The 26,936-nt window shown below is 39.9% G+C and overlaps 1 protein-coding gene across 1 annotated transcript; it reads left to right on the top strand.

Moving 5' to 3' along the window:
* Positions 1-24,566, top strand: LOC117403088 (headcase protein homolog). The gene is made up of 4 exons (XM_034004999.2): positions 1-311; positions 9,277-10,350; positions 13,409-13,563; positions 18,784-24,566. The coding sequence occupies exons 1-4, from the start codon at positions 152-154 to the stop codon at positions 18,946-18,948; spliced, it is 1,554 nt and encodes a 517-aa protein (XP_033860890.1). The 5' UTR covers positions 1-151; the 3' UTR covers positions 18,949-24,566.
* The last annotated feature ends 2,370 nt before the right edge of the window (positions 24,567-26,936 follow it).

Here is a 26,936-nt window from a genome sequence, read left to right as displayed (position 1 = left end):
ATAGTCAACTGCTCAGAGCTGGATGGGAGTACTTAAACTGACAAGTACAGTAATAGAGATTTAACATATCGTGATATCCTTTGTAAACCGAAGAAATGATCGACATTAGCTTCTGCTAAAAGAGCTTTAAAATCGGACAAGCAAAAACGCCATGCCCAACCAGAAAAACAACAGGGGGAAGAGAAATAAACGCGCCAATAGCAGTGGCGATGAACAAGAAAATGGAGCCAGTGCAGCAGCAACAGCAGCACCGTTGGTAACTACACCATTATTAGGGGCTACGGCTGCACCTCAAAATGAAAATAATAATGGTAAGAGCGGTACCGTTGCTTAAAATAATGTTATATGTGTGTTGTCCCATTTCGAGGGGAATGACAAGTGGACGGTATGTTTGCATACATAACCCCAGCAAGGAAGGAAGCAAGCAAGCATACTGTACTTCGACTTGCGTGATGCTGTGTAACTTATGTTTTTGTGCGGAAAACGTGATTTGTGGTTGTGTTCATCTGAACAGCTTGTGCTTTGTGTTCTATTAACAATTCTATAGACCAACAGCACTATTTGGACAATACAAACTGGAGGTTCTGGTTGGAAATTTTAATTTTAAAGATAAATACAGTGTATACTAGTACATGCTTTCAGTAAAGAGAAAGAGGAAAGAATAGGCTTGCAAGTTCTGCAATATGGAGTAGTACCTGTACTGTGCCAAAAATGACAATTCATGTGAGCACATACGGCCACTGTACTGGAATATTGCATGTGTTCCGGGCAGTAGATCTTTTTCAAGTTTGAAAGCATGGTTAACGCTATGGAAGGCATTAGCTAAAACATTTATCTACTTGACTTGGGTTTATTTTGTTTTGCCTTAAGCTTTTGTTTCAGCTCCCACTAAAGCAATTTTAAATTTGATCATAATTGTTTAATTTGAGAAATACTCCATTGATGGAAAACATCTCAGTATTCAAAAACTCAGTTGTTTGGTCTTAATAATAATAATAATAATAATAATAATAATAATAATAATAATAATAATAATAATATTATTGTGGTTGTTATTATCTTACAGTAACAGCATCCATGCAAATCACCAGTTAAATGTATCAGTTATTAGATGCGGAGGTTGACTCTGGTCATTCAAAATGTGTTGATTTCATGAATCTAACCTGCTGTGCACTTCCTTCTGCTTTATTAGTGTCAAATGTGCAGTTTTGAAAAAGGCACATGTTATAGTAAACTTTTTATTATTATTTAAAAATATGAAATCTCTGACTATATCTATTGTTGCACTAAGGCCATTTCTTTAATGTCTTCTTACCTGTCATAACCAACCAGTTCTAATTGACTGATACTGTATGCTTTGACCAGGAGGCCCCAGCGGAGGTGAAATGACTCAGGAAGTGAAGCAGTCTTCCTGAGAGGAAGGCATGGAAAATGAGAACTTTCTTTAACCTGTACCAGACACTATGAACTAAAAAATGACATGTTTGATACATGCTGTATATCTATCAAAACTACACAGTGAGAGCAGGTTTTACCATATAGGATGCTACATGCTGCCAAACATGATTGGACTCTACAGGGAGTTGCTTTACGTTTTAACCTTTTTTGTGCACTTTTATTAAAACAACCTCCAGATAACACTGAATTCACAGAATCTCACTATGACTTGTGGAATTGCAGATGAACTACTGTAATTAGAGTAAGTTTATTATTATTATTTATTTCTTAGCAGACACCCTTATCCAGGGCGACTTACAATTGTTACAAGATATCACATTGTTTTTACATGCAATTACCCATTTATACAGTTGGGTTTTTACTGGAGCAATCTAGGTAAAGTACCTTGCTGAAGGGTACAGCAGTAGTGTCCCCCACCTGGGATTAAACCCACAACCCTCTCTCTGGTCAAGAGTCCAGAGCCCTAACCACTACTCCACACTGTTTAGTTTGTTGAAGATCAAGGAAAATACTCTGAAATTCAAAGGCAGATTTTCTGATAGGAAATAATAATTGGTAAATGGTATAAATTAACAAAGTAATGGAAATGCAGGAACAGTTTGATATTTGTGAAACTGATCTAGACTGAAGTTGGCTTTATTTTAACACAGTAGTGTTTTTTTTTTTAAAAACAGACTATAAATAAGTAACGCACCTATTAGTTCATTGTGTAAGGGCCCATAAACAACTACTACAGTTTCCAGAGGGTCCTTTGAGGAAACGGTAGTCCGCAGTACATAAAACAAGTAGTGTATAATTATTCAGTATAATTATACAAGGTAACATACAAGAGCAAGGTGATCCAACAACACTGACTTCTAATGAGCTTCTATTTAGTCTGTGGTGTATTGTAACCGTTTCTTCCTCACAGTATAGAAAAGCAGCTTGTTAATTTCTTAAGGGATTGGGCCAAGCCATGACGTTTTGCTCTGAAACCAAGGAAGGAAAAGGCCAGCTTATCCACATTTTGACCAATTCATATTGTTTCTCTCCTTAAAAAATAAAAACAAAAAAACACAGGTGTTCTATATTGACATAATCAACGATATTAGTTTTATGCTGATTTCATCCCAGTGCCAGATTGCCTAACTGTTTAACAATAACTTATATAAGACAAGCTGAAACACATCATAGTGAAATAATTCAAGAAACTGTCACTAATTAATTGTGTATGACTGCTGGAAAAAAAACTTTTTTTTCACAGTTTAACAATTGAAGGATGTGCTCAACTATATTCTTGAATTTAGGGATCCAAAAATGTTTTTTTAACTAGCAGTTTTGTGTAAACATAACTGCACTTGATTATTTTCATAGATTGGTAACATTGCAGCTAATAGGTCATTTAAATAGTTCCACAAACCGCACCTGCTGTGCGCTTCCAGAGCTCATACATCAACAGGTGTTATGAAGCAGCGGAAGATACCAAGCTACTGAACCCTGGAGACAAGGGCTCAGCCTCGACTCATTGGGAGCCTGGTATAGGAAGTGAAACAGTAGGTCACTTCCTGCAAGTAATCATGCAAACTGAGCTTTATTTAATCTAGTATGGTAAGAGAGATTATTCTTATTTTCATTAAAAATTTACACAAAAAGAAAAAAAGTCTCTCCCATCACAGAACTATTGCTACAATACATATGCATATAATATACAGTGGAGCTGAATGTTCAATATTTTTTGTTGAAGAGATTCATGCCGAGTTCAGCCCCCATTTACAGTACATTAAGAGTTATTATAAAATTAGCCACTTTTAGGGGGGGTTTTGTTGGTTAGAATTGTATATGACAGAACCTATTGCAACACTCCCCCTTAATATCATTAATTGGTTAAGCACTGACCTAGGGGAAACAGTTTCCCATAGTGGTGTGGCAGCAGGCTAAATCAAGTGCATCTTATGAATTATTTGCAATGAATACTAAAATAAAAAAAATGTTACAGAATTTTAACTTGAAAATTGTTGATAGGTTACTACCTCCAGTACCCACCAGCAGCACCCCCTCTCTTAATCATCCTTTTGGTCATTTTAGTAATGATGCCACCATGTCGGTAATGGTACAGTACAGTTCTGAATCCTCCAACTTCTTTCCTTTATGTTATTATACCTTCTATTGTCCACCAGTGTAACTCCAGGCAGCGCTCCAGATAAGGCTTTGGGTCTGGGAGTAACTTACCCTCTAATTTTAACACTGAGAAAAGTAAAATGTATTTTCAGGGTGTAAAATTCAACATTACCATGAAGTCATGAGTAATCTTGATAAATACTGTACAGTCTTTGATGGTAATGGGGTAGGCATTAAAAAAGAGCCTTCCATTTTTACGCATTAAATTGAAATTTAGTGTGTATCTCTGATTTTTTTAATGCGTAAAAAGTGGCAGGTACGTAGCTTATCTGGAACACTGACTACAGGTTCCTAAAGCCTGTTTGCCCTCATCAGCAGCCAGCCATAGTTGGTTGTCAATGTGAGTTCCCTAATACTGTTGTAGCTACTGTACATAATTCCATAAATCTTCCTCGTTGTGCACTTCCTTTCACTATGTAGGTCTTAATATAAGTGTAAAGTAACGCAGGCATAGCAAACATGTATTTTTAATTTTAAAATTGAGTTTAACACTATGTTCAAGTAAGTGTTCAGTTTGCTTGTCTTGCCTTTGAGGAAGTCTGTTACAGTGTCACTTCCTAGGTCATGTCACCCCAGTGTCTTAAGGGTCAAAGCATGTTACTGGCTGCAGAGCATGGCAGTTTGTAAGAGAAGCATCTGGTTGGTTAATAACAGGAAAGAAGGCCCGGAAGGGGTGGGGACAGTTTCACTCTCCATGTGAAATGACCAAGGAATTATAAAACAAGCTGAAGGAAGGTTTGCAAACAGGAATCTCTTTAACGTACCAAATATCATGTTTTAAAATGGAAATACAAGCTTGCTATAGCATGTTTCTTTGAAAACTGCACATTTGAGACATAATGAATGGAAGGGAGTGAGCCAGATTATTTACCCATAAACCCTAGATCCATAACCCCTGAAACACAACATTTAACTCTAAAGGGCAGTGTATATTGAACAATAATGAGGATCTAGGATATTATGGTTATGTATGGGCACTTCCAAAAAGTGTACAGTGCCTTGCGAAAGTATTCGGCCCCCTTGAACTTTGCGACCTTTTGCCACATTTCAGGCTTCAAACATAAAGATATGAAACTGTAATTTTTTGTGAAGAATCAACAACAAGTGGGACACAATCATGAAGTGGAACGAAATTTATTGGATATTTCAAACTTTTTTAACAAATAAAAAACTGAAAAATTGGGCGTGCAAAATTATTCAGCCCCCTTAAGTTAATACTTTGTAGCGCCACCTTTTGCTGCGATTACAGCTGTAAGTCGCTTGGGGTATGTCTCTATCAGTTTTGCACATCGAGAGACTGAAATCTTTGCCCATTCCTCCTTGCAAAACAGCTCGAGCTCAGTGAGGTTGGATGGAGAGCATTTGTGAACAGCAGTTTTCAGTTCTTTCCACAGATTCTCGATTGGATTCAGGTCTGGACTTTGACTTGGCCATTCTAACACCTGGATATGTTTATTTGTGAACCATTCCATTGTAGATTTTGCTTTATGTTTTGGATCATTGTCTTGTTGGAAGACAAATCTCCGTCCCAGTCTCAGGTCTTTTGCAGACTCCATCAGGTTTTCTTCCAGAATGGTCCTGTATTTGGCTCCATCCATCTTCCCATCAATTTTAACCATCTTCCCTGTCCCTGCTGAAGAAAAGCAGGCCCAAACCATGATGCTGCCACCACCATGTTTGACAGTGGGGATGGTGTGTTCAGGGTGATGAGCTGTGTTGCTTTTACGCCAAACATAACGTTTTGCATTGTTGCCAAAAAGTTCGATTTTGGTTTCATCTGACCAGAGCACCTTCTTCCACATGTTTGGTGTGTCTCCCAGGTGGCTTGTGGCAAACTGTAAACGACACTTTTTATGGATATCTTTAAGAAATGGCTTTCTTCTTGCCACTCTTCCATAAAGGCCAGATTTGTGCAGTATACGACTGATTGTTGTCCTATGGACAGAGTCTCCCACCTCAGCTGTAGATCTCTGCAGTTCATCCAGAGTGATCATGGGCCTCTTGGCTGCATCTCTGATCAGTCTTCTCCTTGTATGAGCTGAAAGTTTAGAGGGACGGCCAGGTCTTGGTAGATTTGCAGTGGTCTGATACTCCTTCCATTTCAATATTATCGCTTGCACAGTGCTCCTTGGGATGTTTAAAGCTTGGGAAATCTTTTTGTATCCAAATCCGGCTTTAAACTTCTCCACAACAGTATCTCGGACCTGCCTGGTGTGTTCCTTGTTCTTCATGATGCTCTCTGCGCTTTAAACGGACCTCTGAGACTATCACAGTGCAGGTGCATTTATACGGAGACTTGATTACACACAGGTGGATTCTATTTATCATCATTAGTCATTTAGGTCAACATTGGATCATTCAGAGATCCTCACTGAACTTCTGGAGAGAGTTTGCTGCACTGAAAGTAAAGGGGCTGAATAATTTTGCACGCCCAATTTTTCAGTTTTTTATTTGTTAAAAAAGTTTGAAATATCCAATAAATTTCGTTCCACTTCATGATTGTGTCCCACTTGTTGTTGATTCTTCACAAAAAATTACAGTTTCATATCTTTATGTTTGAAGCCTGAAATGTGGCAAAAGGTCGCAAAGTTCAAGGGGGCCGAATACTTTCGCAAGGCACTGTAGTTTGAATTTCCTTTTCTGTAATACTGCATTGGGTATCTGAAAAGGATAAACCTTTTCACACCTGTTCTTGTTATCTTATGAAAGGATTTGTAACTGTTAAACAATATACTATTTGGAATCCAGTTCACATCAGTCTTAAAAAAACAAACAAAAAGGAAAAAAAAACGGCTTTTAGAAAATTGAAGAGGATTACCCTCCTTCAAATACACAGATAATCCTCTTTGAAAGCGATGTTAAATTTGAAACATCTTGCTGTCACATTAAACAATAATACTGTAAGTCAGTTTACTATAACATAAGCCTAGTGCCAATTGTGATGAATTGTGTGGTAGGGTTAAGACCACCAGACTTATTTCAGTAAACGCAAAGCTCCACTTAGGCCTACAGAATTTTCACACAGTACACCCACTGCATATAAAGTAGTTTAAACCTGTGGACACGGGTACATTCTGGTTTTGAATCCCATTTTTTTCAGTAATCCTATAAAATGTGTTTCTTTGTGTATCAGATCCATCGAACTGTATAACTAGTTACATGACGGAAATTGAATATGGTTAAAGTAAATATTGATAGGTACGAAAGTTTACTTTTTTTGTGCTTATTTATCTTTGTTTTGTGCACGTTTCATTTTTTTTTTTATGTAATATTTAGTCTCTTGCTTGCCGTTGGAACATTAAAATCATTATATATCTCCCTTGCACCCCAATTTTCTTTACTATGCATAACAAACTTTGCAGTAAACTGCAGTTTTTTCCTTTGACGTAGTTTCCGGGTGCACCAAAAAAGGTCCCTGAAGAAATGGTGTTTTTCTTAGAGCAGAGCGTGTTCTGTCCAGACCAGAGTGACGTGTAACGCTTTGCAAGAACGCATCCAGTTTGACAAGAAATACAAGTACTGATATATCATTACTGTAGAATGTTAGTTTGTTTAAAGATTTTTATTTTAAATAGCACTTTGATGTAGTCATGTTTTCCATATATACAGTAGTGTATCATTTTAAGGTCATTGCTGATTTAACCACAAAATCATGTTCATGTGCGTATCCAAACACTTCATACAGGCGTCTGTTGTAGCTGAAAGGGCACTACAGCCATAATGGCCGTTAATAGACATACACTCTGAGGGGCATTGCGACAATTGAGAAGGGCACCCACAGCAATTTCCTGCATGGCCGGCATTAATTTTTAGCCCTATCAATCATTATACCAAGTTGCACTATGCCACGTTTTGAGAAGCTACAGAAAACAGCTGTGGACAATATACAATGAAACAAATGCATTGTGACATTCATTTAACTATATTCTTACCTACATGTAAATCATATTTAAGAAGGGACCCTTATAAAAGTTGACCATGGTAAATGTGTGCAGTAGTTTTATAGATTACTATGATTTCTCCAGGTTTTAGTCTGCATTTTCCACACCTTTTCTACCTTGTATTTTTTACATGCTTTACCATAAATCTGTATGAGTTATTATGTATTCCTATGATGTACTGTACCATGTTTTCAGTATTTTTTTCTACACTTTGGTAAAAAGTGTAAAAGCTGTTGAACAAACTGTAGTTATTTATTATTGTCCAAGTAGGTTCTGTTCTGGACTAGAAAGGACCAAAATAGGATAGATGGGTCTAACCGGTTAATGTTTCTTTCTGTGCCCTCACAGAACCAACTTGATGTATTTTTAAACGTAATATTGAACTTAACCTTTTGTCTGTGAGTGAAACAAGAGCTTCAAAGTGCAATCAACTCTCAATTATCCAGGGTAACAAACATGGATAATGCAAAGCCTAGAAAACATATAAAAACATATGCCGTTTACTGTACTGATTTTTCCATTGATTTCCTCTTAGACAAACCTCTTGAAGAATCAGACGTACTCATGTATGCAATTAATCAACACTTCCTTTTTTTTTTTAAATTCATGAACTGTCTGTTCAGCATTTCCGTATTCCACTGAAAGTTGTTTTATGGAACTACCTTTTTACAGCTTCTCAGCTATTTCAAGTTTTTCTTGAATTGTTAAAACCACACGTTTACGTTTACTTGTCGACATGTTTACAGTCACAATGGCACCGAGTCCCTGACCTAATAATGGAACCTGCACATGCTTAAAAGAATGCATACTATTACAGGTATAGTATACCTGTATTTTTCTTCCTTTTTTGCAAGCATGGGTAATCTGCAACCCGGATAATCTGCCCATGGATAATAGAGAGTTGACTGTACATTGTAACCTGTTGAAATATGCAGATTGTGGTTTATAAGACTGTCTGGAGATGCTGGAAGGTTACTTGGAGCACTCAGACCTGACTTTGAGAACACTATTAAGTACGAGTATTATATTGAGTATTATATTGAATTTAAGAAATGCCACATACTGTAGAACAAATTGGTTATTTCTTACATCCACGGGACAGAGTGTTTTAGGGAGAAAAGTCTGGTGTACCATCTGTTATTGAAGATTACTGTAGGCATGTTTTGATGTATCTTCAGGGTATCGGTGTATGCAGTCTGCAGTAAAAGGCTTGTTTTGTTTGAAATGGTGTCATAAATTGAATGATTTTGAAGTTTTTAAATAAAAAATCAGATTTTTTTATTTAAACATGAAACAGTTAAACACATTTTTTGTGTAAGTAGGGAATTAATTCTATTGATGGCAAGACCATTTCATTAGTGAGACAGATTGTCACTGATATCTCCTGAAAGTAACTTTCTGTTAATAGTGTCAGTTTTTGCATCTGTTAAATAATGACTGTAAACAGATACCCATACTGTGTGTACTGCTGGAATGTGTGACCATTTTTAGAGCATTTTTTTTGGAAAGTCTCAAAATATAAATCTTTTTTTTTTTTTTTTGAATAAGGAATTTTCTCAGAGGAGCACAACAATTTAAATTATTTTAAGGAGCAAGTAGGAAGATAATTGTTTTGGTTTAGGAGTGTCACTGTATTTGTATCCTCTGCAGGGATGGATTGATAGAGAGAAAGCTGTATACAGTATACTGTAGATTAATGTAACTCTTTTGGCTTTTACAGAAGCACCGTGCGCCACCCCTTTGATCTGCAATTTAGGCGGACTTATCGACCTGGAGAAAGATGACTACCAGAGGGTGGTCTGCAACAATGAGCTATGCCCTTACGGAAACTGGATGCACCTGCAGTGCTTCTTCGAGTGGGAGAGTAGTATTCTGGTGCAGTTCAACTGCATTGGCCGGGCACGCAGCTGGAACGAAAAGCAGTGCCGGCAAAACATGTGGACAAAGAAGGGATATGATCTGGCCTTCCGCTTCTGTTCCTGCCGTTGTGGCCAGGGCCACCTTAAGAAAGACACAGACTGGTACCAGGTGAAGCGTGTGCAAGATGACCGAAAGAAAAAGGTGCTGTCTGAGAAGAGCCTTGGCAAGCTTAACTGTAGTGCTGATGGAGAGTTGCCTGAGGTCCCCAAGAAAGGGAAGCATCCTGCAGGGAACAAACCAGCGCACAGGCCTGTGGGACTTGACCTGCCGCGAAGGCAATCCATAGACAGACAGAACTCGCAGGAGAAAGGTGCAACAGGCTCCTGCTGCAGCAACAACTTGGGCCGTCGCTCACCCTGTGGTTCACCTGGCCAGTCCCCACTTTTGGGTTTCTCCTTCTTCTCTTCGCCCTCCTCCGGTGGGCCTCGCAGTTCACGACACTTAGGCGAGTTCCTCAAGAATGCCGTCCACATGGACACCCACCGCAAGAACTTGTCCACTAGCGCTGGGGCGATACGGAACGCCTATTTCGAGCATGCGGCAGGACTGCAGATGCCCCGGCTATCCTCTGGGGATGCTCCTGTGCAGTTCCTTCGGCGGCTCGACCTGTCTGAACTCCTGGCCCACATCCCTCGCCACAAGATCAACACCTACCATGTGCGCATGGAGGACGATGCTCAGACCGGCCAGGGGGAAGACCTCAGGAAGTTCATCCTAGCAGCGCTCAGTGCCAGCCATAGGAATGTGGTCAACTGTGCCCTGTGCCACAGGACACTGCCCATCTTCGAGCAGTTCCCACTTGTTGACGGGACTCTTTTCCTTAGCCCCTCACAGCACGATGAGATTGAATATGATGTTCCCTGTCACTTAGAAGGTAATCACTTTCTATTTGTCTGCAGTGTGTCCTCGTATGTATGCATTAGTACTGTTGAAAACATTAGAACAAACTGACATACTTTAAAGTGCATAATTATGCTGCCCTATCATAAGAACCAGTGTTGTTAGTTGTATAATGCTGGAGCAGTGTGTACCAGTCTCCTTCTAGAATGATGTACTGTACCTACATTCTTGTACAATTAATTTTTTTCAGGGCTCAAATTTCATTTTTGTGTACTAGGGGGATTTCCCCCCTATGCTGCAGCCAATGGGGGGGATTCCAAAATTTTAGGGGGGAATGGAAAAAAAAGGCAAAGGCAAAAAAACTTTTACTGCATCATCATTCACACTGGTGAATGATGATGCAGTAGAGAGAGGTGGTAACACCAGAATTTTCTTGCACTGAAAGTTGCAGATATGCAGGAGCAACTTGGAAAATGCGCGATTCCCGCACTGAAATTCAAGCCCTGTTTTTATGAAAAGGTTTTCTGCAATATTCGTTTTGTTGCACTTTCACAAGTACACATTTTTTAGGTCCATTGATGCAGACATATTTAAAGATGCAGGCAAATTCAGATGTTAAATACAGTTCCACAATATAAAATGTTTGTTTTCTTTAAACTGTTCTATACGGAACAGACCTAGGGTCATGTGAAAAAAAAATGTAACTCAAAATGTTGATATTCTACTCCTAGAACTACACTATGAGCTGGGTCTGCGGAAAAACCGGAACAGGCAAAACTCGAAAGCCTTGCTGACAGCACTGCTGTCTCAATTGTCTATTCAGTATAAAAATAATCAATTATGGTGGGGCAAGACACATTTCATTGAGAAAACAACCTTAAAAACTAGGGCTGTCAGTTAAGCCTCCAAATAGCAATCGATTAATTGGGCACACAAAATCGAATTGCAGTTAAGTAAAAGCTTGTGCACAACAATTTAATGTGAGGGGTAATTACGCCTTGGTAACGTCAAGAGAAAAAGAAAATGCGGAAATCGCTGCCTAAAACATCATCATCATCATCATCATCATCATCATCATCATAATAATCCAAATAAATTCATTTACTAACCACAACATGCATACATCATTGATGTGTTTTTTTATGTTATTGTATATTGTTAAATATTCATTAAATGACAGTTCATTTTGAAACTCCAAAGAAGCGCAAACTGTATACAGTCAGTTTTCTTCAATGTGCACAATTTATTTACAGGCTGTTTGCCAGGAATACAAGCCTGTCGTCCTGCTCTTGGTTCAAGGTGGCGCGCTTTTTTGTTTGTTTACATCGAATACACAGAGGGGTGTACTTGCAAAGCATTTTCAAAACTGATTCGCTGGTAGGATGGGACCAGCAAATCAGATGCTAGCTAACACAAGCAGGAAAAGAAGAGCACGCCCACTGCTTGCCTGGCAGAAATACTGTAAATAGCAAGGCAGGGCGTTCGGTGCAGTTTCGTTGATAAACTTAAATAATGTTATTAGCTATGCTCGTTACAAAAATGTAATTATTGAATCGATTATCCAGTATTTATATCGATGTATATAATGAGGAATGGAATCGATTGAAAAATCGATTTTTGATTTAATCGTAGCAGCCCTATTAAAAACGATATATTGCCTAAAGGGAAACATCGGCAAGAGTTCCAAGGTCTGTCTGTTCCAGCTTTTCCCCAGACCCAGATCTAGGTGTAGAATGGTGAAATTGAGTTCTTAAAGTCAAAATTTCGAGTTTAAAAGTCGAAATCTGTAGTTTTTTAATTTTTTTTTTCTCACATGACAATAGGCCTCTTGCGTAGTTCTAGTGCTAAACCAATAATATAAAAACATGGCAGGCAGAATTATAACTTAGACAATTAATAATCGCTGGGAACGTCCTTTCAGAATAAGCTTCACTCCCAGAGCCAGACTGCCTTATTTGTGTGCCTATGTGAAGCAAAATAATCAACAGAAAATGTTCAATTACATGTACACTGTCCAACAGAATATTAGCTAAATATTATTTATCATCAATAGCATGTGGTTTAAAACTAATTCAAGACTTTTGCAGAAACAGAACTCAGTTTTGGTATTGACTGTATTGTTCTTACCTGGCAATTATTTTTTGTTTAAACGTGATAAGTGCATCCACCTCCTAACGTTACCTAAAATGAAATAATTGGTAGCTGAAAACTATGATTAACAGGCATAGACCCTACTCCATTTGTAGAGGCATCGTTCCTGTTTATCATTAAAGCATTTTGCCATTGATCACAACAGCGAATTAACAGTGGCATTGATAAACAAAATGGCCTAATTATGAAACCATTGTTAATCCTTTTAAAACCTGCAGAAAACACTGTACTATACTGCTGCACAAGGATAATTACTGTTCTTGCTGGTTAATTGTGATATGGCACTGGACACCTATTTTATTTGCATAACAGTGTGTGTCTATAGTATCTTGCGGAAATAGCTTGTATATTTCATAGCTACAGTATTTGCGCTTTGAGTCAATAGGGTAAAGGGTCAATAGGGATTTACAAACACACACACACATGTGAGAGCAGAGTTAGTTGCTCGGATCCAGCAAATGGTGTGTCACCAAATGTAGCAGGAGAACAATCCCATATGTTAAAATTGGACTGAATTTTGTTTCCTGTGCGTCACAAATGTGACAAGACTTTAACAAGACTCTGTTTTTAATTGAGTAGTGTAGTCATTCCATGAATGAGGGGAGTGGGTTGTTTACTGCTTTCCTCATGCATGAAATTAGCACACTGTGGAGTATTCTGTTTAAATCCAAAGTATAATGTATGATATGTGTTTAACAGCTGATTTTGGAGAAATACTTTAGTTGAAGCTCTGCATCAGATTAGTAGTGTGTCGTAATTTAGAACAATGAGGTTTGCCTGATTATTCTGTTGTTGGATTATTTAATACAAGATAGATTCCAAAATGAGATCCGGTTTAAAAAATAATAAATATGAAAATGTTTAAATATAACCTGAAATGTTCCACCTAAACTGAAGGGCTAATTTCATGTATCAAATAACTTTCTTTTTCTCTTTTGAAGGGAGGCTGATGCACCTGTATGCAGTCTGTGTAGACTGCTTAGAGGGGGTTCATAAAATTATATGTATTAAATGCAAATCCCAATGGGACGGTCGCTGGCACCAGTTGGGAACCATGTACACTTATGACATACTTGCTGCCTCTCCGTGTTGTCAAGTAAGTATTTGAAGGTGTTGGTAGGGGTGGGGTAAGGCTTATTGGTATCCATAATTTGGAATATTCTGTCCTACAATGAAAGTACAATCACACATAAAGTACAAACCCAGGGAATTTATAAAAGTTTCCTTTCAAGTACGAAATGTATCCATTACATAATGCCATCCATAATGGGTTAACTTTGTTTACCTGAAAATTGGGAGACTTACCAAAGCTGTCATGCAGTGACCGGCAACGTCATCACACCATGATGACAGTTGAACAGCATCATTTTCTTTTCAGCCTGATTCGAGCAGCTGCAGAGAGATTCATTGTTTCAAATGGTTTCATCAAAAGCTACGTTTTTGTTTAAAAAATGTATTTAATTCGATTGTATGTTTCCTTGTGGAATTAATCGCTGAATTATTTAATAATTTTAGTTTTTTTTTTTCCTGGAGGTTTTGAGTGTGTTTTGTGAGTCCGTACGGGGCCTTGTGGCACGCCGGGAGCCTGCGGCTTGCCTGCACTTCCCCCCCGTGGATCATTTCACCCTCCTCTCTGTGTCACGGTTCACTCCGGCTGGAGTTGTATCTCTGAGGAGATTTTTCAAGCTATCTGGGCCCAGATAGTCTTGTATTAGTGCTACCTAGTCTGGGCTCAGGCTGGTGTGTGCACTTTTGTATTGTGTATAGTATATATTATTTTGTACAGTGTCTGTTACTAAATTATTTGTATAGTGGTAGGAACTGCCTGTGTGCCGCTTTCTCCACTGTTTTCTTTTCCAGGTGCACTACGTGAGTTGCTGATATTTTTCAGCTAGCAGCATTTTCTGGAACCAGACTGTGTTTGGTGACTCACGCTCCTGTACGAACACTGACCGATCCGTTGGCAGGAGCCTTCCGATCGGAGAGCTTGTCTCTGTGTCCATGCTGCAGGTGGGCAGCTTTTAGCAACACGCTGTGAAGGCTTTTTAGCTCAGACTTTCAAGCGGGCACACACAGGCTCTACTGCAGTACCCCTGTTTTTGTTGCTAGTGGTCTGTGCGGTTCCATCCAGCCCCACCTGATACCACTGGCTGCACCAGCAGCTCCGGCCCATGCATTGTTTACCGGTACCGCACTGAGTGCCGCACTGGCCCGTGTACTGGTAATGAGACTTGCACTGTACAGGTCCGTGCATCATCCGTGCACAGGACTTAGTAGCAGTAGACCCGGCTTCCCTCCTTGATGCGCCTGTCACCCCAGGCCATACTTTTGGCCTGGCAGTGGATGAGCTCTTGAAGAGGTCGCAGCAGGTCAGAGTCCACCAAGGAGCTGGCTCACCTGCTGCCAAAGAAAGTGCCACAAGTCCGCAGATCTGCGCCTCAATGGTGACCCATGCCGCAGTGGTGCCCCAGACCCCAGCAGCCCCCCACGGGGCAGCCGGCTGACCCAGCTCAGTGAGGCGCCCCGTCCAACAGGGGACATGGCCGCCAGTATCGCCGCCCATTGCAGGCTCAGAGAGCGCAGGTGAAACCTGCCATGGCTCAGCAGCCCTGAGGGTTTGCTGCCACAGGCTCAGGGCTCCTTCTCTCAGAATTACCTGGCAAATTGGCAATCATGCACCAATGACATCAGGGTGCTGAGCTCAATTCAGCTCAGCTACCAGCTCCAGTTCAAACAGGGCCCTCCCCCCTTCCCAAGAGGTGACAACCTTGTTACTGAGGCGGGCTATCCAAGTGGTAGACCCCCTCAAACTGGAGTCTGGTTTTTACTCTTGGTACTTCATGGTGTCCATAGGAATGACGGTCTCCGACCCACTCTCAACCTTAGACAGCTCAATCTGTTCCTGAGGAACGGAAAGTTTAATATGCTGTCCACACAGCAACTCTTGCGCACAGTCAGGACAGGCGACTGGTTCACCACGGTGGACCTGAAAAACGCCTACTTCAATGTCCCCATACTACCAAGCCACAGAAAGTACCTGCGCTTCTCCTTCCAGGGAAAAGCGTACGAGTTCCGTGGGCTGCCGTTTGGCCTCTCACTAGCTCCTTGCACTTTTGAGACTCAAGGGAATCAGAGTGTTAAATTATTTGGACGACTGGCTCATTTGCTCTGACTCTCCAACACAGGATGCAGCTTATACTGATCTAGTTATCGAGCATTTAGGCAAGCTCGGTCTTATGGTAAACGTACCAAAAAGCCAGCTAGTGCCGTCCCAGGTTGTCACCTACCTGGGAATCTGCTTGAACTCAAGCAGTATGATCGCCACTTTGCCAGACGAAAGAGTTCACAGGTTCTCGTCCTGCCTAGAGCTTTTTCAGCTCGGCTAGAGACTGAAGGTGTCCACCTTCCAGCAGCTCCTGGGCCTGATGGCAGCAGCTTTCCAGATACTTCGTCTGGGTCTCCTCCAAATGAGCCATATCCAAGTGTGGTTCAATCGCAAGGTTTTTTGGAGTTGAGACTTCACCCCGACGTGGTGAACATGATTTGGGAGAGCAGAGATAGATCTCTTTGACTCCCAGGAATCAGCCCATTGTCCCCTCTAGTTCTCCATTAAGGAGAGCGAAGCTCCGCTAGGTGTAGACGCCATGACCCACAAGTGGCCGAGGGCTCTACTGTACGTCTTCCCACCGATAGACGTGCTACCGATGTGCCAGGAGAAGATCAGACGAGACCGGGCCAGGGTGATCTTAGTAGCCCCATTCTGGCCCAGGAGGACTTGATTTTTGGCGCTGTCGCAATTACTGTGCGACCACCCCTGGCAACTGCCTCTCCGCCGCGACCTGCTCAGTCAGACGCGAGGAACCCTGTGGCACCCTGACCCATCAAGCCTACAGCTCTGGGTCTGGTCCCTGAACGGCTGCATTTTAGCCAGCTAGGGCTGCCTGAGAGAGTTATTTCAACTCTTCAGAATACCAGTGCCGCTTCTACGCGAGCCCAGTATGGGTATAAGTGGGCTGTGTTCCAGCCCTGCTGTCTGATGTGACACTTCAACCCCACTACATGTCCCATGCCAGTCATTCTATAGTTCTTGCAAGACCTCTTTGATGAGGGGAAATCACTCTTGACATTGAACTTGGCAGCGATTTTTGCTTGCCATGTTAAAGTCGAGCTCACTTCCTGGTGGGGCAATTTTTGAAAGGGGCTCGGAGGCTGCGCCCTCCCCTTAAGGACAAGGTTCCTCAGTGGCGGCTTAACGTAGTGCTTGAGGCACTCATGAAGCCGCCCTTTAAGCCCCTGCATTCAGCCGAGCTGAAGCATCTGTCTTTTAAGATAGCATTTTTGCTAGCCATCACCTCAGCCAAACGTGTGAGCGATATGCAAGCCTTTTTGTGGAGAAAGCTTGTCTGTTTATCACGGAGTCTAGGACCAAGGTCACGCTTTCTTGCCCAAATGTATTTCTACCTTCCACGTCAACCAATCGGTGGAGCTGGAGGCTTTCCGCCCCCCTCCTTTCCAGTCGGTTAGGGAGCGTAAGCTCCATGCGCTTTGCCCTGTAAGGGCATTTAGCGTAGTATGTTGACAGAACAAAAAGTTGGAGGCAATCTGAACAGCTGTTCATCTGCTATGGAGCTAAGGCCCACGGTAAAGCCCTGTCTAAGCAGAGGCTGTCCAGTTGGTTTGCAGAGACAGTCAAGGTTGCTTATAAACGAGCCAACTTGCCCCCTCCTGTGAAGGTCACTGGTCACTCACAAGAAGTATACCTCTTGGGCGTTGTTCCAGGGTACATCTGTAACTGACATTTGCAATGCTGCAAAGTTAACCCATTATGGATGGCATTATGTAATGGATAGATTTCTATTTCAGGGAACCAGGGTTATGATAATAACATAACGTTCCTTTTTTTTCTTTTACATTTTTTGATTTTGGTGGTCATGAAGTGGCTGTGGCAGCAGTGGTGAATGATTGCCATTTAACCCAGAACTGAAAGTCTTGTGCATTAACAGAATAATCTTTTCCAAATGTATATTTTTGTATGCAGCCACAGGAAAGGGCTATTCACACTATAGCGTTTATTTGCTGTGTTTTCTATGGTAAAAAATTGAACCTATAGAATTGAATACTACCTTTCATACTTGTCCTGCTAAATTTGGATATAATCTAAAGGCAATATGGATTGGGTGCTTAGTTGCTGCATGGTTATGCCCCAAAGAAGAGAAAGAAAGAGAAGAATGTGGATTCACCCTATGATAACGAGCAACGAGAAACCCTAGGGGAGTACCAGCGTCTTGTGCAAGAGCTGAAATATACTGTATATATTTATATAATCTCAAATTGTGTTATGGGTAACAAATAATCTCAACAATGTTATTGGTAACAAAAACAAAATTTAGAAATACAGACAGGACTGCCAAACGCGATCATTTCGATGCGTCCTGATGTGTGTGTGTTTTTTTTTTTTTTTTAAATAAACAGTACAGTAAACGCAGGTAGATGGTATTGTCAATGCAGATCTAATGTCAGACAGCACATACAGTGTTTTACATTATTGGGGAAAAATACACATATAGTAACATATATGACATTTAATTTGCTGTAAGTACAATACCACTTACCTGCGTATTGTGCAGGATATAATTAGATACATGATTTTGTTTTGTAGTTCAGTCTATATTTAATAATGGGCCACGGTATCTCATGGCATGCACTTTCTAGAAGCTATATACCCAGACATTTAACAGAAACCTGTAGTCAAAACAGTGTGTTTATTTGAACATACCAATAGGGCTTACTTTTGGATTTCCTCATATTTTTCCCATAATTTCTTTATCTAGATATTTCTTGTGCTGCTTATCATAAAGAACAAGGTATTCTGCACTGCTATAATCAGACGTTCCCCCATCTTGCCTGTGACATTTGACGCGCAAGTCTGAATACAGAAATAGCAGTGAAACGTCAGGTGTAAAAAAACGCAGCGAATAAACGCTATAGTGTGAATAGCCCTTAAGAATGTTTTTTTTTTTTTTAATCAGCAGTCTGGTTCTTGTATTTTTATTTAAACATAATTCTTGGTAATTTCCGGTACATACGGTTCTAAACACATAACACATGACATGCAAATTTACTCCAGCTGTTTCTTAGTTGCAGAAACATCCAGATAAAGAGAGTAGAGTTAGATCCAAAGCACTTCATTATAGTGTCATGAAATGATGCAGTGTTATTTTCTTCATTTTCTAAGCATGTATGTTTTCCTTATCATGTATTGTTATTAATATTTTCTAATTTCTTCTTTTCATTCTTGCCTCCCGCCCACTCCCAGGCCCGTCTCAACTGTAAGCACTGTGGGAAGCCTGTGATCGATGTGCGCGTGGGGATGCAGTATTTTTCAGAGTACAGCAATGTACAGCAGTGTCCCCACTGCGGGAATTTAGACTATCACTTTGTGAAGCCATTCTCCTCTTACAAAGTGCTAGAGGCCTGTTGACGAATGACGTGCTAGTGTAGTATCATTTTTTCTTTTTTAGGTAGTACTATTTTATTCATATATTAAAGTGTTTTTCTGTGGAATGTTTTCTTTAACAAAAACATCCTATTTTTTCTAAAGAAAATAATAAAAAGGGGGGAAAGGCAAAATGTTAATTCAGCATAAATCATTAAGCACATCAACCGGTAACTTAAAGAAAAAGTAACAAGAAAATTCCAAATGTATACAAAGCTGAGGTAAAAAAAAAAGTTAAAAAAAACTTTGACGAGTGAATGTATCAGTAAACCAGATATTATTATTTTTTGTAGAAAAAAATATTTTAACGCAAGTTTTGCAGTATCATATATGTATGGATTTAACAGTGGACCTCCACAGCTATTTATATGACATGGATAAATGTCAGTTAAATGTTATTAACTTTGGTACCGTTTCAAACACATTTCAGTTCTAATTGCTCAGCCCTTGCTCACAGTAATATACAGAATTTCAGTTTCCTGCTACATTAGTAATATTTTTTGTAATACCTATTGGAATTTATATGGCCATGTTATACACATGTTTCAATTTTTAGCAGTTATTACACATTTATGTTGCTTTTACAAATTGTGACTTGATACAAATAAAGTCACATTTTATAATCCTAGTGCTCTTTTAGTTATATTGCAGGGATTCCCTGAAAAGTGCATCTAAGAATTAGTGATAATGTTTTCTCTTTGACTGTGAAGTGCCTTGACCTTGATGTAAATGTGTGCTATATTTTATGCCAGTCAAATGTCCCTACTTAGGGTTTTTTGCCAATATGAAACCATCAAGGTTGATGAATGTCATAAAAAATACATATCTATTGCAGTTTTGTGAAAGCTTGAGAAAGCAGCTGAGGTGGAAGTAATGTCTTAAGTAAGTGAAAATATGCAGCTGTCAAAGAGACAGATACCTACTAAAATCACAAAGACAAAAAAAAAAAAAACACATCAGTTGAGTTGCCTGCATTGGAACTGACATTTATTGATAACATGTAAAGAGTGCCTATTTAAAAACCCTTTGGTAAAAATGTGGGAATGCCTTGTATCAAAGTGGAGTTTTCTTCAGGGAACTTTTTCACTGCTTACTTTTAGGATACACAAAGGGAAAAAAAAGATGAAGCCATGCTGACTTGATTGTGGTCATGAAGTTAAAAATCCACAAACATAATTTTCACATGCATGCCACATTAAAGGCAATGGACCATGCTTTTGGTGTCCTTTGAAAACAATTGTTTGAGATCTTTTCTTGTGATATATAAATTCAGTGATCTGTTCCCAGTTGTATCTTTGTTAAAAGGACACTGCGCGTTGCATGTACCCTTATAAAAAAAGAAAGGTCCTTTGCACTTTATGGATCTTCATAGTAGATGAGAAAATGTACTTACTGCTTAAGTTAAAGGGCAATACCAAAGAAACGAAGTACTTGATATTATGCACTTGTAAGGGTCCTTAGCCATTCTTTTTGTTCAATCAGCAATAAAGCATGTCGATACCGGATATCTAAAGCATGTTGATAGCGGGTATCTAAAGTAATGGAGCTTACTGCAGTAAAACTAGAAGTCACTTGCATTGTGATGCAGTATGTTCTGGTAATAATACCAGTTATGTCACCCAGTGATCTGCAGTAGTGTAATACTCCATGGTGATTAGACTGTGGTGCTAATAGTGTAGTGTACCAAAGGGTCACGTAAAACACGAATGATTGAATTGCAAAACCCTACAGGGCATTTTAAAAAGGTTGTATTGTGTCGCATTGTCAGATGCCAAAAAAGATTCCCTCTCAAAAACCTCATGAAATAAATGTGCAAGTGACCTTTCAGTTCTTTAAAGGTAAACAAGCAAAGTTTTGTGTCCGTAAAATCCACTGTACATAGTAGTAGAAAACATGTGTGGTGTACTGCGTCTTTGAAAAGGCAAATTGAGGATTAACATAAAGACGGCTTTCACATTTTAAGTTAGACAGGCTTAACTGTTTTGATGCATTGATGCAGGCAGGTCCGTTGATTGAATTATACTTCTATTTTACATTATGGAGATTTAGTTTGTCAATCAGAACCAATATTCATGTTCTCTCTCCTCTGTTTTTTTTGTGTTATACATGGCAGAGAGCAACAACTGATGAAAGCAATACGGACCTGATTAGTGAGATATTTGCCTGACTTGTCTAAGTTATTAATTTCTATGTCATGTCAGGTTCCTTTATTATCCCTGGAGTTTGGGATATAGTGGGGGGATGTCTGTCTGTCAGAGTTTTACAGATACATAGAGAACCGCTTATCCAGGTGTGATGGAAGTGGTGTTTTTGAGATAATCAAAATCTGGGTATCGCAGTCTATCCCATGTATATACAATTTACATTTGACCAATTTTATTCTAGTAAACCACTTATCTAAACTTGGTAAGCACAGTATTTTTTTTAACAGTTCTAATTTGAGAGGCCTTGACTGAAGTGGTGTTTTCACCCATCCAAATATCACATTTAATTGTGTAAATGTATCTTGAGAACTACTCATTCAATTGGTATCAATGAGCAATTCTCAACATATATATTTCCCATGCATGTAGACACAGTTCTGGTAAAATAGGGACATCTAGAGTAGGGATTAGATGTTTCGTATCATACATCATAGTTCCAAGGTCTGCAGAAGAGCATATCCTGGTATGTATTTCCTTTGTGTTCACAGAGTTAGAATACAATTTCCAGAAAACTTTGGATAATTTATTTGTAAAATTTACATTTCTAAATTTCTATAGGGATGTAGAGCTTTTGAAATCAGGTTTGGTTGTGGGAAAATAAGTGGTCCTTGCTATGTTAGTGTTACACCTCTTATTGTTATCAGTCTATGCAGATACCTGATAGCCTTAAATCTGATATGACAGACAGAAAATTCTGATCCAGTCCTCAATTTGAAAGTTTCTATTTTAATGAACGGCCTGCTGTAAATGAAGTTGAAAACTTGACAGAATGTGAAACAATCTTTTTGTTAATGTATTACATGGGCAGGACCTGAGAGAAGCCTTTTCAATGTTAAGTGCCACTTTCATACTGCTGACAAGGGATGGGTATTTTGAACTTGAAACATGTTGATTACTATGCTGAGTTTTATTATGTGATACATATTCATTATTTTGTGAAGCAGAGAAGATTGGGTTTGAAACTGATTAAAATAATACAATTTGTTACAGTATTTGGTATCCCTTTGTACTATACGTATGTGGGAGAATTCCCCACACTGTATCTCCTTAACCTTCACTTATACTGTTTATTTTAGAAGAGAAAATAAATGAAGGTCTTGGGCAGCCTATCAATTTTTAACCTAAAAGTACTAATTCCCATTCGGTGTTTTTTTTATTTTTTTATTATCTTTTTTTATATCCCTTTGCTTGTTGAGATATGTAAGCCAGTACTGATGAAAAAACGGTATATTATTATCATCTATTGCACTTTATCAGATGTTTTCAGAACACATTGATTCTTGACTAGTATTCACCTTCAGTTCGTGACCATGAATCAGTGCCATATACAGACCCCCGAGCTATCGCCATACGCCGCTGCTGTCAGTCAAATTTGGTAACCCTGTGACCCTGACTGAGTGCTGCGACTGGTTGCTAGGGCGAACGCATTTTCCCAGCCTCTGCTAACATTCTTTTGGTTGGCCTTTTGTTGTGCGTAACTGTACTTTCACTTCATGCCAAATGAAGATTACCCTGAAGCTTGAAATGCTGTGTTTATGTGGTCCATTTAGATGCAGGTAGCAGCAGATATTACTGCAGGTGTGTTTTATACAGTTTACTAAAATTCCACAATTTTGCCATTTTGTAACTTGTTTATGTTATTTTCATTATACCATGTAGCAGCAAGGCTTTATAAAATAAAGTTTCATGTTTAGTGATTGTTTCTATAATTAGACTATGAAAACAAATACAGTGCAGACTTTTATTTAAGTGTGTTATGTGGATAATGATGTACATATGATATTGTGATGTGAACGGGGGAGCTGTGCAAATGTGTTGCATAGCGCATAGGATCATGGGTAACATATAAAAGAGCAGGGGATCGCTACTGACCCAGAGAAGATAGCTGTTGTGCAGCAGTGGCCTGTCCCCTCCTTGTGAAGCAGCTACATAGTTTCCTGGGGCTGGCATCCTCTGTGGAGGGAAGAGAGAGCTGTAGTGTACTTCAGTCGAACCCTCAGCCGTGCGAGCTGCTGGCGGTGCTGGAAGCCATCAAGCACTACTGCCCCTACCTCTGTGGTTGCCGGTTTCTGCTCCACACCGACCATGCTTTGCTGCAATGGCTGCTGCAGTTTTGGGAGCCGGAGGGGCAGGTGGCACAATGCAACATTGACCTGGAGTGAAGCACGGAAATGCAGACGCGCTGTCCCGGAGACCATGCAGTGAAGCAGGGTTCCGTCACTGAACAGTGGGAGGCCAGTGAGCAGGAAGATGTGGGAGAGGAGAGCGAGGTCGTGCACATCTGGGAGATGCAGGCAACAAGCATAGGATCCTGACGTCAGCTGGCTGCTGCACTGGAAAGAGGGAGACAGGCGACCAACTTGGGAGGAGGTGGCTCCCCTGTTGGAGGTTGTCAAGGACTTGTGGGCTGCCCTCAGCCTCCAAGGGGGCGTGCTATACTGGCGGTGGCAGGAGCCAGCCCGTGGAGAGCAGCAGTGGCAGATTGTGGTGCCAGCCCCTCTCCAGGACGCCGTGCTGCAGGCAAACCACGGGGTTCTTGGGTAGGGCATTTTGGCATCACAAAGACGCTGGCAAGCCTCTTGGCTCACTTTTACCGGGGGTGATGCCTGCGAGACGTCAAGACCTTCTGTAGCCACTGCGACAACTGCACAGCGAAAAGGGGGCCAGGTGAGCGCTCCCAGGCTCCCCTCCAGCAGTACTAGGTCAGTGCGCTGATGGAGCGAATCGGGGTGGATGTCTTGGGGCCCTTCCCGGCCACCGATCGGGGTAATCGTGTGGTACTGGTCACCATGGATTATTTCACGAAAGTAGCCTGAAGCCTACGCACTGCCAGACCAGGAGGCTCTGATGGTGGCAGATGCGTTGGTGGACGGTTTCTTTTCCTGGTTCGGGGGTTCCCCAGGAGCTACACTCTGACCAGGGGCACAATTTTGAGTCCCAGGTGTTCGCTGGAGCGTGCCAGGACCAGGACCACCCCGCTGCACCCCCAGAGTGACAGTCTGGTCGAGCGGTTTAACTGGATGTTGAGCATGCAGCTGGCCATTGTCACCAATGAGTAACAGTGAGACTGGGACCTGCACCTGCCACTGATCCTGCCTGCCTGCCACATTGCTGTGCAGGAATCCACCTTCTGCACCCCTGTGCTGCTGATGATGGGTTGGGAGCTGAATACACCGGCAGATATCTTCTTTGGGCAGCCACTGGACACAGGGAAGCCTCCCGGGCCAGAATACACTTTAAATGTGCACTTTAAATATATAGTAGACTCTTTCAGCATACCGATGAAAACAAATACAATAATAACTTTTTTGTGTGCAATACAAATCCTTAGGTCAATAATTTGCACCTTGCTAGTAATTATGTGGACACAATTAAAAATAATGAAAATAATTCATAATACATTCATGTGTTGCGCTGTTTATTTTTGTTACATTGTCACATCAACGTGGCTTTTTCAATTTAGAAGTTGCATTTTTTCTGCTAGTCCGAGTAACCAGTCGCTGTTTTTTAAAGTCAGTCATAAACCTAAATTCACCTGGATCCGGGGTCTAGTGCCTTATGAAGCCCAAGAATAGATAAAGTAGTTGGGAGATAATTATAGTATATTTGCATTGAATGTTTCTGGTTTTAAATGGCCTGCAGAAGTGTTGCAAAAGAGTAATAGATCATTTTTGAGATGCAACTTGAGTTTTAAAATCTTACATCTTCCTGTCTTGTCAAGTTTGTTGTACCTTGTCATAATCAATTTCCAATACATCAGGATGTACTGTGGTGTTATTAACTTTAAAAAGTTTTACAATCAAACATGTTATTTATTCATTAGACCACACGCTAGACCTGAAGATGATGCAGATGATGCATTTTTTCCATAAACTACCATAGTTCTAGCATTACAGTTAGGGCATTGAGCATTGATATCTGTACTGTATATAAAATGCAGTTATTTTCTTAAATGTCTAGTTTCACAGGCCCTGATTAGCACTAATCTTGGACTACTTAATATTAAGTTAGGTAAGGTAATCCAAGAGCTACAGACATCAATACTGGATGCATTTTTACACAACCAATACTTTTTCATCTGCATCTGCAACAATTTACTACTTTTGAAAAACATTTTATTCTCTATTTATGTCTGGGTTGGACCTAAATTTGAAAAAAACTGGAAATAAAACACAATGAAAAGCAACACAGGCTGCAAAACATTAGTTTGGACATCTTCAGAATCAGCAATGGAAAAAAATAAACAACCACAAAGCAAACTTGGCATGGACATATATAAATTGGGAACGTTTCTAGCTACCTGGCCCTGTCTGTTCTTGTTTGTGAAGCGATTCTGACTGTGATTGATTAAAAATCAATAGAAAATAACATCACGGGAAGGGTGATCACATTTCATTATCTCAAAAGGGGATGATTTCCAACACATTTTAAATCTATCCCCCACTCCTAACCAATTTATTTCTTTTAGCAGCAGAGACCAGTATTTTTGTACATGGTGTGAGTGCATTTAAAAGCCATAGTATTTTTCTTCATGTTTTTAAACTTCTGTGTCTGTTTTACAGGTATGAACTTTAAAAAAAACTGTATTGTATTTGTTGTTAATGATAATAAGCCATAGGTAGTTTGTTCTGTCAAGTGTTTGGTCAGTCTGGCTTCCGAATTTGGCTAATACCTCTAACCCCCTTTTAAACATCAATGGTGTCTCACAAATGTACAAAAATACTGGTCTCTGCTCCCAAAAGAAATACAATTATTTCTACTTTCTTGCGAAAGTAATGGATTTGTCTCATTCCCCAGGACCATTCTTTTTTTAAAAGGGTCTTGCCTAGTAGTAAGAGACAATTGGTCCTGATTTTAAATCCTATCTTAGACCTATTGTATAACAGTACAACTGGACTGATGTCAAGATGGCTCTGTAGGTGTTGCTGGTTCATTTAATGTGTTCTTACCTATAGTGTATTTTATTGCACTCTTCTAGTATGTTATGCTCTTCTTTACAGAGCAATATAATGCTGGAACAAATTATATTTTGACCTAAAATATTTTGTGTGGCTGTCTTCAGTCATTCCTGCACCTGTTTTAGGGTATATTTCTGAACCCTAAAATAGCATGGAGACTGACATGCCCACTCACTTGTAGAGATACAAGTTCCTCCATGGGCAGAGTGGAAGCACAGCAACAGGGCTCCGTGGGTAAGTGCTCCTTTTGCCCATACTGTTGCTTTTGAGTAGATATAAAAGAGCTTCAATCTCCTCTTCTGTCAGACTCTAATGAGAAAACTCAAAACAGGAGCAGTGGTGGAATAACCTGAAAGGCAACATGTTGGAAACACACTCATAATAAAACTCTTGCATTGTGCAATTGTTTGAATGCACTTTTTTTTTTGTAAAATGAGATTATTAAACGAATGTAAATACTCTTGATTAAAGTGTTTGACAATATGGTATGCAGTGCATTGTGGTATTTTTTTTCTTTCCTTTTTTTTTTTTTTTTTTTTTTTTACTGGATTAGAAGTGTATTAACCGATTTAAAAACTAGCACATTATGGATGAGTTTGAATGATTATAAAATTAAGTAATGAAATAATCCTTTCAAACTCTTCACTAATAACTTGACTTCCCAATACTAAACACATTCACAAACAACATGTCATAACCCGACTTTTAGCCTGTTCAGGTGTTGGTGGTATTTGATTTGGTGGAAAAGGAATGCAGATCTATGACCATGCATGGTGAATTAGCACTTTTGTAGTTGCCATCCTTGACTTGG

The sequence above is a fragment of the Acipenser ruthenus genome, chromosome 5 (assembly GCF_902713425.1).
Source record: "Acipenser ruthenus chromosome 5, fAciRut3.2 maternal haplotype, whole genome shotgun sequence".
In the NCBI taxonomy this organism is placed as follows: Eukaryota; Metazoa; Chordata; class Actinopteri; order Acipenseriformes; family Acipenseridae; genus Acipenser; species Acipenser ruthenus.
Note: the sequence above shows the minus strand (reverse complement) of the source record. Positions and strands in the feature narration are given on the sequence as shown.